Below are 18,071 nucleotides of genomic sequence, written 5' to 3' on the forward strand. Positions count from 1 at the left end.
CACTTAAGCACTCCTGTCTCCTCTCTGTCTCATAATCAAAAAGGAAAAAAGGAAATAATCCTGAGAGTAGAAATGAGCTGACATGATTGAATGCAAAACACCCATGACAAATACATGAGTGCATAGTTTTTATGTGTTAAATGTCTCAAACAGTTTATTTTTAAATGTACCAAAACCATCATTTATTAGAATAAACTTGTACCAAATTTAATCAAAGCCTTTCACTTCCTGTACATGTTGAGAAATTAATTAATTAAATACAACCCAGGGTTGTTTTTTTTTCAACACATGGAAACTTAAAAACTGCCAAATAATAAATAAATAAATCACACCCTCAACAAGACATTCCTGTTCAGTTTTTAGTGTAGGGTGAGTTTTGTTTATAAGCTTGCTGGTAAACTCACTGTTAGAGTGAAATGTGCAGTGTACTATGTGAATTTTGAACATTATTTTGATACTGTGAATCTTAAAATTTTGTAAAATCACCCAGAGCATGTAATGGACACTCGCTGATGTTTTTATAAACCAAATCAAATCAAAATAAAATAATTTTATTTTATTTTATTTTATTTATTTAATTATTAGGGAAACCCAATCATGTTAACAGCAACATTATGAACATCTTTTGCAACATTAACTTCTCATTAGCCTATGCAAACTCCTCTAATAAATAGGAGTGCTCCCAGCAATAACATTGCACTGAACACAAATACATTCACAGAAAAGCAGGAAACAGCTTAACAATCAAGTCTCATGACCAACTACATAGGGAAGAACTACAGTGGTGTTTTCCCAGGATGTTAAAAAAATTTCCATGTGGTTTTTATGACAATACTGACTGCGAAGAAGATGATGAGTCTGTGATGTTATTACTAGAACATCTTCTCTGTGTACTGTAGCAACTTGTCCTGAACCTAGATACTTTGTCTGCGCTGTGGAATTTATTCTCCCTTGTGTCTCAATATTTATTTTAGTTTTAAAGTGAACTTTTAGTTCTTGTGAAGGGTGCCAGATTGAGAGCACGAGTAATGTTAGTCTTTGGTTTATCCAAAGAACATGTAGAGTATAGCACAGACAGTGGCAGCTCTAGATTTTCCTTCTTGGCAATACACCTTGACCCTGGAGGAATGGCATTTTGGAGGAAGTAAGACCACCTCCAGAGCCAAAGAAGTATTTAATTCTTCATTCCATCTCTGGCATCTCTGCTGAGGCTGTCTGTGAAGGTGTCTGTCAATGCTACTTGTGACCAGGGGTCAGCAATGCGTCCGTACATGGACACAAGCGTCCATTATAACATTTTTGAGGTCCATGGTAATTTTTCAAAAAATGGAATGACTGAATAACATAATCCAACCCCTCCAACATCCGTCGCTAAGTACGGTAATTTTGTCAAGTGTCCATCGCACCAAATGGTGGTGCCGAACCCTGATTGTGACATAGATGCCTGTTTACTATAAAATGGATAGAGATCTCCAACCAGAACATCAAAGAACTGTTTAATGTTAACTAAAGATAATGGCTTTTAATAAACAGCAATCATAGACAAATTCAGACAGATGTCCTAGAGGTTATATGTTCCTTATTTTACATATGGTCTATTGCATATTAGGAGGATGCACTAGCCCTATCGCCTGCTCCTATGCTTACTGGAGGGGATACTTATGAAAATGTAGGCCATATGAGATGAGTGTTCAAAGGGTCAGCTCTGTGAGGAGCATAGGGGCTGTATCTTCTGGCCAAAAGACATGTGACCAGCTTTTACTATATTTACTTTGAGTGTACAGATAACTATTACAAAAAGAAGGGATAGCAATTTTATTAGAAGCCAAAGTATGAGACAGTTCTGAAATGTCTGAGGGAACTTTGCTAGAACAAGATAGTTAGAGCCCTGTTGTCCTCTGCATGCAGCAGATATAAAATTCATATTATAATTGTTGTTAGGCATAAAATAAATGGGAGAACACAGCCCTTAGTTGTATTTAATTTAAATTATAGGTATAAGGTAGTTGAGAAAGAGATCATTATAAAATTGCAATAGGTATACATCTATAATAGCGAGTTAAGATTATGTTCATACAGTAATCCCTGTTTAAAAGATGACAGGTTTCAGAGTAACAGCCATGTTAGTCTGTATTCGCAAAAAGAAAAGGAGTACTTGTGGCACCTTAGAGACTAACCAATTTATTTGAGCTTAAGCTTGGGGCTCAATCCTACAAAGCACTTAGGACCACAGTTTTATAGGTATTTAGATGCCAAAAGATGCAGATAGGTACCTAGCAGGACTTTCAAAAATGCCTAAGCACAATCAATTATTTGGCTAGTGGGATTTTCAAAGGACCTATGTGCATCTTTAGGTACATAAACATCTTAAAACATGGCCCTTGGTCACCTGCATAATTTAAAGTAATTGGGACTATACTCAAGTACTTAAACACATTTCTTAGGTCTTTGCTGGATGGAGTTGTCAGCCCCTTCCAGGATCAAAGCTATGAACAACTTCGGAGGAGTGCCTGTACCTCAGATATATACACGTTAAAATGGAGGTTGAATCTCATAATTTGCCTTTAACCAGACTACAGGCTGAGTAAACATTAACATGGATGACAGAGGAGCAGTGAGGATGTTTACATTCAATCACTGCCAAGTTGGTGCTGGAATGTTTTCCCCTGGGCCTAGCAGACTCATACCAGGAAAAGGGAGTGAGATTCTAGGTTAATTCAAGTCAGGCTGAACACTAGTGCATATTTCACCTTTTGGAAAATGCCTGCAAATGGGCCAATTTCTGCTCTCCTTGCTCACACAAATAGTTCTTATGGCTACAATGGAACTATCTGTGGGAATAAGGCAAGAAGGTTTGGCACCTAATAATTGTTTGTTTGAGTAGCTGCTACTTATAGCCAGCACGTGTACATTTAGTGGCTATATACAATGATTTGTTTGTGCAATTAATAAAGTCTTTTGGAAGCTATTTGGATTAAAGTTGCCATCATGCTGGCCAATATTGCCTCAAAGTTGCCTTGTACTCACTCATCTATCTGTTGTCTCTTGTCTTAGATTGTTAGCCCTTTGGAGCAGATAACCATCTTTTTGTTCTGTTTGTACAGTGCCTAGCACAATAGGGTCTTGGTCCATGACTAGGGCTTCTAACCACAACAGAGATATAAAAATAACTAAAGATTTGCAAGATTATGATTGTTGTAAGTGGTGTATGGTTTAGCGGTCTGAGCACAGGCTGTGGTACCAGGAGTGACTGAGAATTCCAATCCTAGCGCTGATGCTTAGGGCCTGATGTTGCAAACCCATCCTCATGCAAATATCCCCGTGAGGACAATGGTTTCCCCCATGTAAAATTAGGATAGCACTTCTTTCACCGGGGTGTTGTGAAGCTAACTAACCTGATATTTGCAAACTATTGTCAAGATTAAAAGCAAAAGGTGGGCTTGTGTAGGAGTGAACTGACTCCATGCAAGAAATATTTGGGACTTTTATTGTAAATGTCAAACGTGCAGGTATGTGCTAAGATACTAATCACACAATGCCAGAGCAATTAATTATTTCCCTACTTATCTAACGTTAAAATTAAAAAAAGTATTATGAAAATGCAGCCACCAAACTTGGGGGGAAAAATATTTAACCTGCTCTCAGTAAACAGTCACCTGTGTTCAAGTTTGATGTGACTGGAAGGCAGGGAGTAATGTACTATATAAATGCTAAGAATCATTAAATTATTATGTCCATAAATTATTGTTACTTTGGTATTATTTTATTTATCTTGTCTATTATAAATAGTCACTTTTGAGTAAGGAAAATGCAAGCTCCCAAATGGTTAATGTGTTAGCCTGTTCCGCTCTTGGCCCCTTGACATCATTCTGGACCAGAAATGAAAGATGAGATGAAATGCCATTCACACAGAGATCCAGCCCCAGTGGAGGCTGGCCAAAGCCAGTTGCTCAGCCTGGGCTGGCTATTTTTGCAGTGAAGTGCACAGTGAGCCAAGCTGGGAGGGAAGATCACAGTCCCAGAGCCAATAAAACACTCATTGAGCCAGAGAGACACACTGCACATAGCTGAACTCTGCAAAGAGCCTGTGAGTGAGAGTGTGTGTGTGTGAGAGAGAGAGAGAGAGAGAGACTTGTAAGTATCACAATGAGGGAAATTGTACACATCCAGGCAGGCCAGTGTGGAAACCAAATTGGAACTAAGGTAAGAGATCTTTTCCTCTTCTAAACAGTACACTCACTTAGTATTTCCTAAGAATTGCATGTAGGGAAATGTAGTGGTTTTTGAAGATGTTGTGTTTTGTTGTACAATGGTACCACAGCTGCTTTTTAAGCCCTTCAGCAGCACAAGGCAAAGTTCTGCAAATCAGCAAGGTGTGTCATTGCCTTAGGATGTTTTTATCTTGAGAAATTCTGGGATAATGGGTAGATTTTCCTCTGATATCTATAGCCATTTAGAGGGGGTGTTTTTCTCGCAACAAAAAGTTTGGACTCTGACTTGTCCTGGGGTCGGTGCATAAAGACTAGAGAACTGGAAAATTAGCAAAAGTTGCCTCCTTCTTGTGACCATAAAAGGCTTTTGAAAAACTACAAGCAACGGCCAAAAAATATTTTTTTTAACCGGAGTGGTGGATCAAAGAAAGAAAGGCAGCAAAAATAAAAGCAACAACCAGTAAAATAGCCCTGCAAACAGTTTGTGATGTTAACCGTTTGTTGTGTTTGGTTTTAAATCCTGGTGTAGATCTGCTGCCGGGCTTTTGTCTCTCTCCATCCCCACCCCATCTCCTCTCTGCTGGTCGGGCAAGGGGCAGGGCGTGGCTCAGAGACGCAGCTCTCAGACATGCCAAGAATCCGGCAGCTGTTAAGGCAACGCATGCCTCCAAGGGCTTCCCAATCCCTGCCAAGTGTGGGTGGGTTTGGATTATTTTGACGTTGGTGAAAGAAGGAGACACAGGGTTGTTTGTTTGTTTTGGTGAAAACAGATCTGCTAACGTCTTCCTTTAACCAAGTGTCTCTCCCTTTTTCTGTTCCTCCCTAAGTTTTGGGAAGTGATCAGTGATGAACATGGCATCAACCCAGCAGGAGGCTACGCTGGTGATTCAGCATTGCAGCTGGAGAGAATCAATGTCTACTATAATGAATCATCCTGTAAGTTTCAGAGTAACAGCCCTGTTAGTCTGTATTCCCAAAAAGAACAGGAGGACTTGTGGTACCTTAGAGACTAACCAATTTATTTGACCATAAGCTTTCGTGAGCTACAGCTCACTTGTAAGTGTGCTGCCGTCACTGGAGGAGGTTAGGAGGGGCGAGGAGAGTGTGATTCCCTAACTGGGAGAGGAGGCATGTTAAAATGGTGAAGAAAGCAAAGGTTTACTCATAGCTTTAGCTACAAAACTTGATTAGACATGCGTGCATTGTCTTCCAATCAATCACCCATCCTAACATTTGCTGTGACTCCCTCACTGTAGGCAGCAGGAAGGAAATGGCGCAAACAGCTCTGAATTTATTTTTTGTTTGCTAGGAGTTTTTGCTGGTGAACATACGATTAAGTCACGTAAAAGTGTCTATTGATTGACTGACACTAAGCAGTTTATAACGTAAGCTTGTCCTCCCCCCCACCCCCGTATGCTGACACTGACTACGAGTTCAGAAGCTAAGAAGGGTTGGGCCTCAGGAGGTATGGGAAGTGGTGGTGACTCACTAAGATGGCAGTGTTCCCTGGATGCTGGGAATCAGTACCCCAGCATGGTGTTAGTGGGTAATGTGCTGCTGAAGATGTTTCCTCCCTGTGGGTTGAAAAACTGATATCTGGATCACTCGTGCACATTCAAGATCCCTGGCCCTTTTTGCAAAGTGCGGGAGCGTGTTGTTCTAGTCAAATTTCAGATCGGGTAATTCTTTCTACCTAAATTCCCCCTACAGTTTCAATTGGGTAAGACATTTTTCACTTCCTGTTATTAACTGTTGCACTGTATAGTGGTGGTGTGTGCTGTTAAACAGCGGCTATTTTCCACCTCCCAGAAGTGGTTCCATTTCAGTGGTGGATGTAAGTGGTTCTTTACATTTATAAAATATCTGGGGATTATTTGAAAAAAGACCCTCTACTCATGTAATATATGATAAACTGTTTACCAAGAACATATAACCTATATTTTACCAGATAATTGCATATATGGATATCAACTGGTAAAAGAACAGTTTTTAAAATGTAATTTAGATGGATGAATATGACAAAAACCAAAGGATTTTAAAAGTCAGCTGCTAAACCAGAAGTGATTTTTTCCTATAATGCTTGAGAGGAAAGACACCTATAGGAATACAAGTTGTATCAGGATACACGAGCAAGCTAAGAATGTTACATATTATGACATATAATTTGCTTATATATTAAGAAATATAATAGAAGGAATTTAGCCAAAATCAGTATACTAAGGATGTCTTTAATTTTTATTGTAGCACAGAAATATGTACCCAGAGCAGTCTTAGTGGACTTGGAGCCAGGAACCATGGACAGTGTGAGATCTGGTCCTTTTGGTCAACTGTTTCGACCTGATAATTTCATCTTTGGTATGTGGATATCATGTTTTCCTTTTAAAACATGTGCTCAATTACCAAGAAATTAACTGTCAAAATGTACTTTGGGGTAGAGGGGACAGAAGAACTTACTTTTTTTTTTTATTCAAACAGCTGTGAGCAGCCGTTAGTAACAAGAAGTTTGGTAGCTGAACAGTGCAGTTCAATTATCCAAATATCAGTCGTCCAAAAATCCAAAAGAGGGTCAAACATTGCTCTATTAATTACACTGACAATTTTCTCAATTACACAAACATACTAAATGTTTCCCATGACTTTCTGATACTCTAAATTGTGCTATATTCATTGAATTTACAGGGTCCCTGTACTTCCATTAAAAGGGTAGGGAAATTCTGCAGGGGGGAAAAGGGAACTGCTCTCTCTCACAAATTCCACTATTAGTTGGAACCAGAGTTTTATATAAATTCCATGGCCATGAAATTCTTCACCGACCATGGAATTTCTTACCTTTTCAGTAGGTCAGTGTGCAGTATAGTCTAGTATATAGTATAGTATAATGGAAGACAAACTACGTGCAAAGCAGATGAGGTACAACCACATACTGGTGTAGTTGTTTTTTTCTAGTAAAATAAGAAACCAGCTCAAATCCAAACAGAACTGTCACTCTGAAAGCAAACAGGGATATTCCATCAAGTGAGAATTTTTTTCAACTTTATACTTCTGTAGCACCTTCCATCTGAGGTTCACAAAGCACTTTACAAACACTAATGAGTTAAACTTCACAATACCCCCTTTCAAGTTAGAGAGTATTATCAGACCCATTTTACAGATGAGAGAACTAGCGCATCTGTAAGTTGTGTCCAGGCAGAACTGTCACTAGAACTGCTATCTCCTGGTTCTCAGTTCTGTGCCTTAACCACAAAACCGTTCCCCAGATTATTGTTAGGTTGCAACATACAAGTTGGTGTGCTTTGTCAACATAAGGAAGCTGTCAAACACAAGCATAGGAAAGACAAAAATTTAAAGGCCTTTGAAAGTGTATTGCCTCTTATTCCCCTCCTCAGTTGCAAGGTCTTGGGGTTTGTTTAGTTTTACACTACCAGCCTAATATTTAACTGCTTTTGTAACAGTATCCTCATTCCCTTTCCAGACATTAAACTTCCTGGAAATTATAGTAAAGGGTGTGTGTTTGTTCCTCTAAAATGCTTTTAAATTACAGTAAGCAGAGGTGGGTCTGAACCAAAACCAAAGATCCAAACAACCTGAAACTTTGGAACACTTTGTTTCTGAACCCAAACTTCACAACCGCTCCCTTTTTCAATAGTGGGCCAAACCAAACCCATGAAAATGAACTCACCTACACTTCTGAAATGTCTGAATCAGAACTTTGCAGCCTGGAACCATCTCAAAACACAGCAAAATAAATTAAAAATTTATTGAACAGCCCTCCACTACATTATACTCTCTTCCTAATAAACTAACAATGAGCTAAGAGCATGTGATCAATTGGTGTCCCATGCTGGGCCTGCTGCCAGCATCAGGCACTGTCCTAGAAATCTGGTGAATGGGTGCCTTAGAACTGAAATGGAAATCTACCATGTCGAAAGCCAATAAAGCTCCCCCCGCCCCGTCTTTTTATTTATTTATTATTTTATATCTGTTGTAGGCCCCACAAAGGATTCTGTGGCAGAGGCTGGTGATTCTGTATTTGGTGTATCTCAGACCCATGCTTATAGGGAGGGGTTTGTTCCTAAACTCAGCTTTTTACTTTTTTTAAGTCAGAACTTATAGTTGTAGCACATCAAAATGCTAGAGTAGGTTAGTTAAAGTGCATCAAATGCCTTAGATTTCTCTGTGCATGTCAGGCCTGATCCTGCATTCCTTGCACACCCAAAATTTCCACTGACTTTAATTTCCACTAAAGTCAGTGGGAGTAAAAGTTTACATTAACTATCCTATTGACCTAAAATATGAATAAGCACAAGGAAAATAATTCCTCTTTCATATGCTTGCTGGTTATAGCATTGGGCTGGAATGAGAAGACCGTTGGTAGATCTTTCTCCTCTCTCCCACTGGTTCCTAGTCCCAGTCTCCTTGTCCAGCCAGTCCTGGTCACCCCTCCTCCCCCAAGCTCCTTATCTAATCTCAGTGTCATCATCCCCCAACCAACTAGCTCCCAGTCCTCCCTGCCCCATTTTCCCTCACTGTCTCCCAGTCTCCTCACCCTCGTCCCCAGCTCCTGGTCTCCTTGCCAAACTAGTCCTAGCCTCTTTGCCCAACCAGTGTTCATCCCAGTTTAGCCACTCCCCCCCAGGTCCCAGTCAGTCTCTCTCTCCCCCTCCCCCACCATGCAGTCCCAGTCTCAGCAGGCTCGTTGTTCCAATTTATTCCTTTCCCTCTCCCCAGTCCGGCTTTTGTTCCCTTTGCGTTTGAATCAGTGCCCTCCTCCAAGCTGCCAGGGTGCCAGTGGGGGTGTGAGAGTACCCTTTCAGTTCTGATGCCTGCTCCCACTGTGCCTGGGAGAGTTACAGCACAGGGCTGGAACATGCTCATTTGCTCTGTGGAGATGACGCATGCACATTATGGTCAGTACTAGGAGCTGAGAGAGACTTGAGCATGTTCAGTGAGGATGGAATTTTCAGAGATTTTAGCTGCTAAAAATCAAATCTCTGAGCATATGCAAACTGATTTTTTTCAAAGGCTTATACCCTGGCCAAATGTGGGCAGAGTTTCATGAGGATAGCAAAAAGCACAATCCTGAGACAAAGGCCACCCCACAGTCAAAGCATGGGAGCACTAGAGCTGTTCAAAGAAAAGGTTGCCAGAATTTTTTTTAACATGGGCAAAACAATGTATTTTCCCCCTAGCCTCATTCTCAGAAATGGCTGTACAATGCTGGCTGAAATGTTCCAAACACAATTCAGCCTGGGGGAGACATCCACCCTGGAAAATTTCTGCCTGAACAGTTACAGTTTGGCAAAGTTGTAAGCAACTGAAATCTGGGTCTGATTGTGGGCATTGTTCCACAACCTTAATAGTGGGCTCTGTGTTTGACCAGTAGGCTCTAGCACAGAGGTGGGCAAACTACGGCCCGCGGGCCGGGGAGGCTAGTCCACAACCTCACCCCCACTGTTTCCCCTCCCCGGCTGCTGTGTGGGCAGCGGGGCTCCGAGCTCCTGCCGCTCTGAGTGGCATAATAAGAGGGCTGTGGTGGCATGTGCGGGTAGCGGTGACAGGTAGGGGATCCTGGGGGGCAGATGGGGTGGTTAGGGGTGGGGGGCCCGGGGGGCAGTCAGGGACAGGGAGCAGGGGGCGGTTGGAAGGGGCAGAGATTCTGGGGTGGTCAGGGATTGGGGAACGGGGGGGTTGGATAGGGCGTGGGATCCTGGGGGCCTGTCGGGGGCAGGCGTGTGGATAGGCGTTGGGGCAGTCAGGGGACAGGGAGGGTTGGATAGGGGGTGGGATCCCGGGGTGGGGCAGTTTGGGGGGGGCTTCCAGGAGGGGCCAGTCAGGGGACAAGGAGCAGGGGTGTTTGGATGGGTCAGGGATTCTGAGGGGGACAGTCATGGGGTGGGAAGTGGGAGGGGGTGGGGCCAGGCTGTTTGGGGGGGTACAGCCTTCCCTACCTGGCCCTCCATACAGTTTCATACCCCGATGTGGCCCTCGGGCCAAAAAGTTTGCCCACCCCTGCTCTAGCACAATGGTGTTTGGTGGTAAATTATAATTTACCACAGTCTATATGAGCAAACTGATGGGCATCTACTTGAGCCTAATAAACTGCAAAGTTTTGCATCATAGTTCATAAGCTATAACAATTTATCGTATCTAAGAAAATGAGAAACTGATCATTCAGAATGTTCAAAATACAGCAAAACATCTTCTAAAGTCCCCCGATTTAATATTCTATCACGAGAGAACAATTTATAGGCAAATCAACTCCAATATCAATATTTTAAGTAAAAGATTAAGTAATGTTTTCTTACAACTTGAGCCTTTTTGTTTTTCCTTCTGTGGTTTAATACTTTGTCATCAGACAAATGCAGTTTCAAAACGTACAGCCTTCTGGCAGATGTTTATTTTATAGTAGGTTATGTTTGTTCCCTCGATACATCCTTTACGAGACCAGTTTTCATAGCACTGGATTTGTTTACAAGATTAAAATTACAAAAGTAAATGGAAAAAAATCCTGCATTTGTTTGCATTATTTCACTCGAAGCTAAAAAAGTCTCCTATTGGTGAGCAGGATGAGATCATATCTCTGCATTGTCACAGATTTACCAACTCAATGAGATGAAATAGGTGCTCCTAAGGTCAAAAGATACCCATAACTATCTACATCAAAGGAGGGAAAATAAGTATAATCTTTTCTATTTAATTTCTTTGTACTGAACAAATCATATGCACCTATCTTTCCTGAGCAATTTGCCTTTTTATGCTTCATTCCCATTCTCCATCAATTTCTCTACTTATGTTTTGTTTCCATTCATGCTTTATCACTATTCCCATCTCTGAGCCACATTCTGCTACTGGTACTCCTGGGACAATTTGCAGAGAAAGATACTAAACTTAGAATCTTTTGTTAGGATCCTACAAAATATATAGTACAGTAGTATCTGTTTGCTGGCATGCTGCCTGATGGGCTGCAGTATGCACAGCGGGTGTATATATGGCATGGAGAGAGAAAATATAAGCTGAGAAAAAGTTAGAGGCCCAATCTTATAGGTTGCTGAGCAGCAATGAGAGGTGCTGAATGCTCTCAGTGCCTACTGAAATTAACGAAAGTTGAGAGCACTCAGTACCTGCTAGGACAGGGGTTCTCAAACTGGGGGTCTGGACCCTGCAGGGGGTCATGAGGTTACTACATGGGGGGTCACGATCTGTCAGCCTCCACCCCAAACCCCACTTCGCCTCCAGCATTTATAATGGTGTTAAATATATTTTTAAAAGTTTTTAATTCATAAGGGGGTGGGGGGGTTGCACTCAGAGGCTTGCTGTGTGAAAGGGGTCACCAGTACAAAAGTTTGAGAACCACTGTGCTAGGACATTTTCAGTAACGTGCAAGATCAGACCGTTGGCCCCTGTTAACACCAACATGTTGATTCAGGCCAATCACTTAAGTAAAGAAACAGTTTTGGTTACATCAAGTTAAATAAAGCATTGTATCTTGGCATAAAATCCAGTTTCAGAAGGTCAACATCATCCTCGAATGAAATGGTGTTCCCTGGTTGAAACCAGTAACTACATGAAACATTAACATTAAAGATTTGTGTCTATGATTTGGTGGCGTATGCATCATATTCTTTATAAAAAGCAAGCTTTTAAATGTGAACGAATGCTAGCTTTTTGTTTATGGAATAAACTGGATTAGGGGTATTAAAAGCCTCTACAGCAAGGAGTCAACTTTATTTCTAGATCTGTTTTGGAGAAGACAAAATACAGAGACAGAATTCACTGAATATAAACAAAAGCTTCCAGTAACATAAGACAAAAGTAAACATTTTAACAACTCAAGTTTTGTTAAAATAGCTTAACAAAACAAGAGAGTTTCTTCAAAGTAAAGCTCAAACCCCCAGTTCTCTATGAAGTGCTGCAATTTTAAAATCTAGGGCCTAATTCTGGATCTCTCACAGTCATTTACACCAGTGTAAAGTGAGAAACTGTGTGTTAAATACTGCCAGTCGGTGGTAGAGCCATGTTTTGCAAGCAGGGAGGCAATGTATTAATGAATACACTCCTCTTCTTTGTCCCACCAAGGTGGCACTGACCCATAATGCACCCCCATAATGCACCCCCTGCCCTGGCACTGCAACCCTAATCCCTGCATGATGCTGCAGAGGGGAGACCCAGAGGAGGGGTGGGGGTTGGAGAATCAGCCTGCCCTATGCTCACCCAGCAGCAGTGGCTCCTGTCCTGTGGGGCTAGACCTGGCTCCCCAACTCTGGGCATTGCCACATGGTGCCTGGGTTGCAGCATCACTCAGGCTTGGCAGGGCTGCCCCTCCAGAGGAGCAGCCAGGCCGAATGTCAGTGAATGGCATTGTGACATAGTGCTAGGGTTGCCAATTTTGGTTGGATGTATTCCTGGAGGTTTCATCACATTACAATCTTTAATGAAAGATTAATTTTTAAATTCCTGGAGACTCCAGGGCAATCCTGGAGGGTTAGCAACCCTACATGGCACATGGGGTCGCAGCACCACACAACCCCATGTGCCATGTCACAATGACTGGAACAGGAAGCTAGGCTCATCCCTGCAGGTCAGGAGCCATTGTTGCCGGGTGAGAGTGGGGCAGGCTCAGTCTCCAGCCCTGTGTGGAAAAGGTGCCACACATACATTTAAAGGCCACAAATGAGGGTGTCGATCAATCCCCCCATCCCCACCGGCCCCAGTGCCAGATGAGGATAGTTGTGTTTTGCACTCATTCTGCACTGGAGTCAGTATGGATACAAGATGCAGATACAAGGCCAAGGTCAAGAAAAATAAATGAATGGGCATGGAAACTGAAACACACCCTCCTATGCCTGGAATTGGGCCATCCACACCAGGGATGCCCGGATGAGGCACAATGGGCAAAGCAACACGTGAAACTTGCTCTAAAATTGCCCATTGCTACAACTCTTCTGCGGATGTATAGAGAGGTTCAGTTTCTGAGTTTTTTAATCTGGCACCTTTGTGATAAAGATCACAAAATATACATTAAAATGACAAGTTTCAGATCAGATTAGAACATTAAAAGGAATTTAGGTTTTAAAGCATTTAGGGAAATAAAAGCAATATTTTAATTAATATTTTTAAATCTTTCAGTGGAAACAGCTTATTTTTAAAAGAATACCATTCCCTCTGCAGAGACTACAATTCAAATATTGTTTATGAATGGGAACTAAAAAGTTGAAATTATTAGACATGACCATAAACAATGGAGAAACAGGCTAGCTAATTTTCACTATCCAAGCTGAGAGAAAAAGTCAGGAAGTAAATTCAACTGAACTTAGTAACCAAAGACAAAGTTCAGTTAATATTTGGAAAACCTAATTTCCCCTACAGGGTCCATCAGAAATCACAGGTAACATACGGTAATTAGCAATACTTTTCTATGCACTCATTGTCAAAAGATGCCACTAGTAATTCTTCTGTATATATTTGTGAGCAAGACAAAAGAGTTTGATTTACTAGCTCACAAATTTAGAACAATTCATTGTATGTGATTTGAGATCATTAAGTCTCCAACCATCAAACCCTATCAGTAATATTTTCTTCCTTTATCCTATATTATTTCAGGACAAACAGGTGCAGGAAATAACTGGGCCAAAGGACACTATACAGAAGGAGCAGAGCTGGTAGATTCAGTGCTTGATGTTGTAAGAAAAGAATGCGAACATTGTGATTGCTTGCAAGGATTTCAGCTCACTCATTCCCTTGGAGGAGGAACGGGTTCTGGCATGGGAACGCTACTCATCAGCAAAATCAGAGAGGAATATCCAGATAGGATAATGAATACATTTAGTGTCATGCCTTCTCCAAAAGTCTCTGACACAGTGGTGGAGCCTTATAATGCTACACTCTCAGTCCACCAGCTGGTTGAAAACACAGATGAAACCTACTGCATTGATAATGAAGCTTTGTATGACATTTGTTTCCGCACCCTGAAGCTCACCACCCCAACGTATGGAGATTTAAACCATTTGGTGTCTGCTACAATGAGTGGAGTAACTACATCATTGCGTTTTCCAGGCCAGCTAAATGCTGACCTTCGAAAACTGGCAGTAAATATGGTGCCATTCCCACGCCTTCACTTTTTCATGCCAGGGTTTGCTCCTTTGACAGCCCGAGGCAGTCAGCAATACCGAGCACTCACTGTTCCAGAGCTCACTCAACAGATGTTCGATGCCAAAAACATGATGGCAGCCTGTGACCCAAGACATGGACGATATTTAACAGTAGCAACAGTATTCCGAGGTCCCATGTCCATGAAAGAGGTTGATGAACAGATGCTGGCCATCCAAAACAAGAACAGCAGCTACTTTGTGGAATGGATCCCAAATAATGTCAAAGTGGCAGTTTGTGACATCCCACCCCGTGGCCTCAAGATGGCCTCCACCTTCATTGGCAACAGCACAGCTATTCAAGAGCTCTTCAAAAGGATCTCTGAGCAGTTCTCTGCCATGTTCAGGAGAAAGGCTTTCCTCCACTGGTTTACAGGAGAAGGGATGGATGAGATGGAATTTACAGAAGCAGAAAGCAACATGAATGACCTGGTTTCAGAGTACCAGCAGTACCAAGAAGCTACGGCAAATGATGGAGAGGAAACATTTGAAGATGAGGAAGAGATCAATGAATAAAGAAATTCTGTTTTACACACACTAATCTACATCAAAATTCTCAAATCTGGATTTTTAAAATTAGTCTTATATATCCATATTTAAGATCCATCCTCCTTTCTCCAAAAAATAGAGAGAGGAGAAAAAGTAGCTTGATTCTCAGAGGTGATGAGTTTCCTTCAGCTTCCATTGACTTCAGTGGGAACTGAGGGAGATCAGCACCTCTGAAAATCATGCCACTTGTATATAGGAGGCTAATTTTAGGCATCCAATTTTAGAATTTTGGCCTAAAAGTTTAAATACAGAGATCACTAGATTTGTCTAAATAAACAAAACTTGTCTTCTATGAAAAGTTGTACAAGAGGTAGAATGGGGATGGAAAGTCATTTGAAAATAGGGCTGTCCTGTTTTCATCAAACTGTGAACAGCAAAAATCTTGTGCGTCTTTGAAGTGTTATTCTGTACTGAATGTATAGTACTTATGTGCCAGGAGCGGAATCTATTCATAATAAAAGAAAATTTAATCATGTTCTACTCTTTTGTACAGTAAATGTTGACACTGATATTTGACTTTCAGACCTTTAACAGGAAATCTAAATACAAATGGCAAGTATCCTTTTAATAAGAGTGTTTTCAGGAGTCAATACTATATTGACATCAAGTGAACTAGGAACCAAAGGTCACTAGCAACCTATTCAGGAATCATACTGCACGTGATCTTTTAAACTCCTTTACCAACTTGTCCCAGTGTGACGATGTGACTCAGCAGGGAGGGGGGAGTGTCGACCTGGGAATGTGCCCTGGGGATGGGAGACCTGAGAGCCTGTCACCTGAGCCGGGAGGGGGAGGTGATGGTCAAATAACGTTCAGGTTTAATGTTTTCCATTTTAGCTCCAGCTATCTCCAGTTGGGGCCACTCTATGCTACTTTAAGGTGCAACATATCCAGACTTATCCTAGTGACACAACAGCAATAGAACTAGGACCATGTGAAAAGCACCATGGCTGTAAAGTGGGACATGCAGCACTACATCCACTGCAGATTAATTTAAGTCCGTGCCCAGAGGAGTTTGCAATCTAAATAGGGAAGTCAATACAACATGCAGTTGGACAGCCAGAGAAAGGATATATGCTAAAAGAAAATTCTCTTAGTATTATGCATAGGTGACATCACTTTCACAGAGCCAGGATAGCGATTGCTGCAGGCTTGAGGAAGTGGAGAGAAATATATATATAATCCTTAGAGACTACAAATTGGTGATTTCTAACAGTAATAGTTACTAACCAAGTTAAACAAAGGAGGGGGGAAAAAAGGCACCAATCCAAACAAAGTACAGTAACTCCTCGCTTAACATTGTAATGGTCCCGAAAAACAGGACTTTAAGTGAAACGATGTTAAGCGAATCCAATTTCCCCATAAGAATTAATGTAAATTGGGGGAGGAGGGTGGAGGAGGTAGGTTCCAGGGAAATTTTCTTCACCAGACAAAAAAGACTATATTATATAGTACACAGAGAGAGAGAGAGAGAGAGAGAGACACAAAATAAGTTTTAAACAATTTAATACTGTACACAGCAATGATGATTGTGAAGCTTGGCTAGCTCAAATGAGCTGCTCTTCCTACAAACAGTGGACAAAGCAGGCAGCTGCCAAACACTGTTATAAGGGAGAACTTCACAACTTTAAACGAGCATGTTCTCTAATTGATCAGCAATGTAACAACAAAACATTAACCGGGACAACTAAGTGAGGAGTTACTGTATATGGAAAAAATTGCAATAGAGGATGCCCAAAGACAAAAAGTAAATCCTCCTCTCTCTCTCTCTCATTCCTCCCACACTGTGTCTTACTCTAAGTCAATCTAACAACTTTGTCACTGTAAGACTCTATTCATCCTGAAATGGGGTACACCAATTTTCCCTTTATTATTTAGTTTATTTGAAGTGTTCCCCCACCAACACATGGTTTATTTTGCATGCTACAATAAAAATGTATATATTTTTTTCGAGGCAATTACTGAAGTATTTAACCCCACACAACAGTTAGACATAGAAATAAATGTTTCCTAAAAAGCAATATTCTCACAACCTCCCTTGTTTCCAGCATGCATGTCTTTCTCCACCACCTTCCCCATTGTATTTCCTCCCCTCTAATTTCCTTCACTGAAGGTTATCCTGGGAAATGCCATTACTTTTCTGAAGTGGTTGCTCAACACGGGACACCATCTTCTAATCCTCTTTTGACACCCAATTTTATCTTGCCCAAGAACAACTCCCACTGAGTTAGTTAGGTGTACCTGTGTACAGGCTGTAGAACAGACCCTCAGATCTGCTGCTTACAGTGTCAGCAAAATAGTTTAAATACCTCTCATTTGGAGATCAGTTCTATGGCATATTATTTAACTCTGAAGAAAAAGCTCAATTTTTAGTACTAATCTTGAGTTTGATATAATTTAAAACACATCTCATTGTATGTTCCGCATTTAGAAGGGAGAGGGACATTTTCTTTTTAGTCCATATAATTTGGTTGCTGATGACACAAGAGAGAGAGCTGCTTCTCCCTGCAGATATAAATTTTATTTTTAAGGGAATTTAGTTCTTATAACCAGCACTGATTGATAGCAATAGATACTGAATCCTTTTCTTAGCCACATACAATACAGTACAGGCTCTTCCCATATCCCATCTGCCAATTAGCTTTTCCCCAAATGTGGAGAACTCTCCAGAATACAGTCAAGAGACGAGATCATAGTTATTTATAAACTTTTGAGTCTTCAGCATTCATGAGGTTGTCAACAAATGTATAAAGCATTGCCAATTAGCAGAAGTCCAAACAGTCAGAGAACAATATTTTATCATGGTCAGCCTGGCCCAGTTTGTAAATGCCAATTTAAAAAAGACTTCATATTATGAGGGGAGGGGCAGAAAAGTTACAGGAGATAGCTCTTTTACCTACAGCTCTCTAAGGATCTACACTCTTGTATGCAAGCCACTCATTACCAACCTAGACTTCTTCTCAGAGACTATTACTGGTTTTCTTTTCTATTGCCATACTACCTTTTCATCAGAATGTATTGCTGGAACCAATTAAATGGTCATTCACTAAAACATGAAGTTTCAGTCACAAGAAAAGAAAATATTAATGGATCACTTGACCATCACAAAGGAGACCAGTGGTTCAATTTTCCTCGTCTTCCTCCTCCTAAAGAGACAGAAGATAAT

General features: G+C 41.1%; 1 protein-coding gene across 1 annotated transcript; it reads left to right on the forward strand.

The window, feature by feature from the left end:
- Positions 1-4,096: 4,096 nt before the first annotated feature.
- On the forward strand, positions 4,097-15,386 carry TUBB6 (tubulin beta 6 class V). Its single transcript, XM_073331638.1, has 4 exons — positions 4,097-4,203; positions 5,039-5,147; positions 6,456-6,566; positions 13,812-15,386. Exons 1-4 carry the CDS (start codon positions 4,147-4,149, stop codon positions 14,870-14,872), a joined length of 1,338 nt encoding a protein of 445 aa, XP_073187739.1. The 5' UTR covers positions 4,097-4,146; the 3' UTR covers positions 14,873-15,386.
- Positions 15,387-18,071: the final 2,685 nt, after the last annotated feature.

Source organism: Lepidochelys kempii, chromosome 2 (assembly GCF_965140265.1).
Source record: "Lepidochelys kempii isolate rLepKem1 chromosome 2, rLepKem1.hap2, whole genome shotgun sequence".
Taxonomy (NCBI): domain Eukaryota; kingdom Metazoa; phylum Chordata; order Testudines; family Cheloniidae; genus Lepidochelys; species Lepidochelys kempii.

Excerpts from the sequence above, each read along its gene's own strand:
- TUBB6 (XM_073331638.1), top strand. The coding sequence starts at position 4,147 with ATGAGGGAAATTGTACACATCCAGGCAGGCCAGTGTGGAAACCAAATT. Across the intron at positions 4,204-5,038 it reads GAAACCAAATTGGAACTAAG|TTTTGGGAAGTGATCAGTGA; the intron begins GTAAGAGATCTT and ends TTCCTCCCTAAG. Across the intron at positions 6,567-13,811 it reads ACCTGATAATTTCATCTTTG|GACAAACAGGTGCAGGAAAT; the intron begins GTATGTGGATAT and ends ATATTATTTCAG.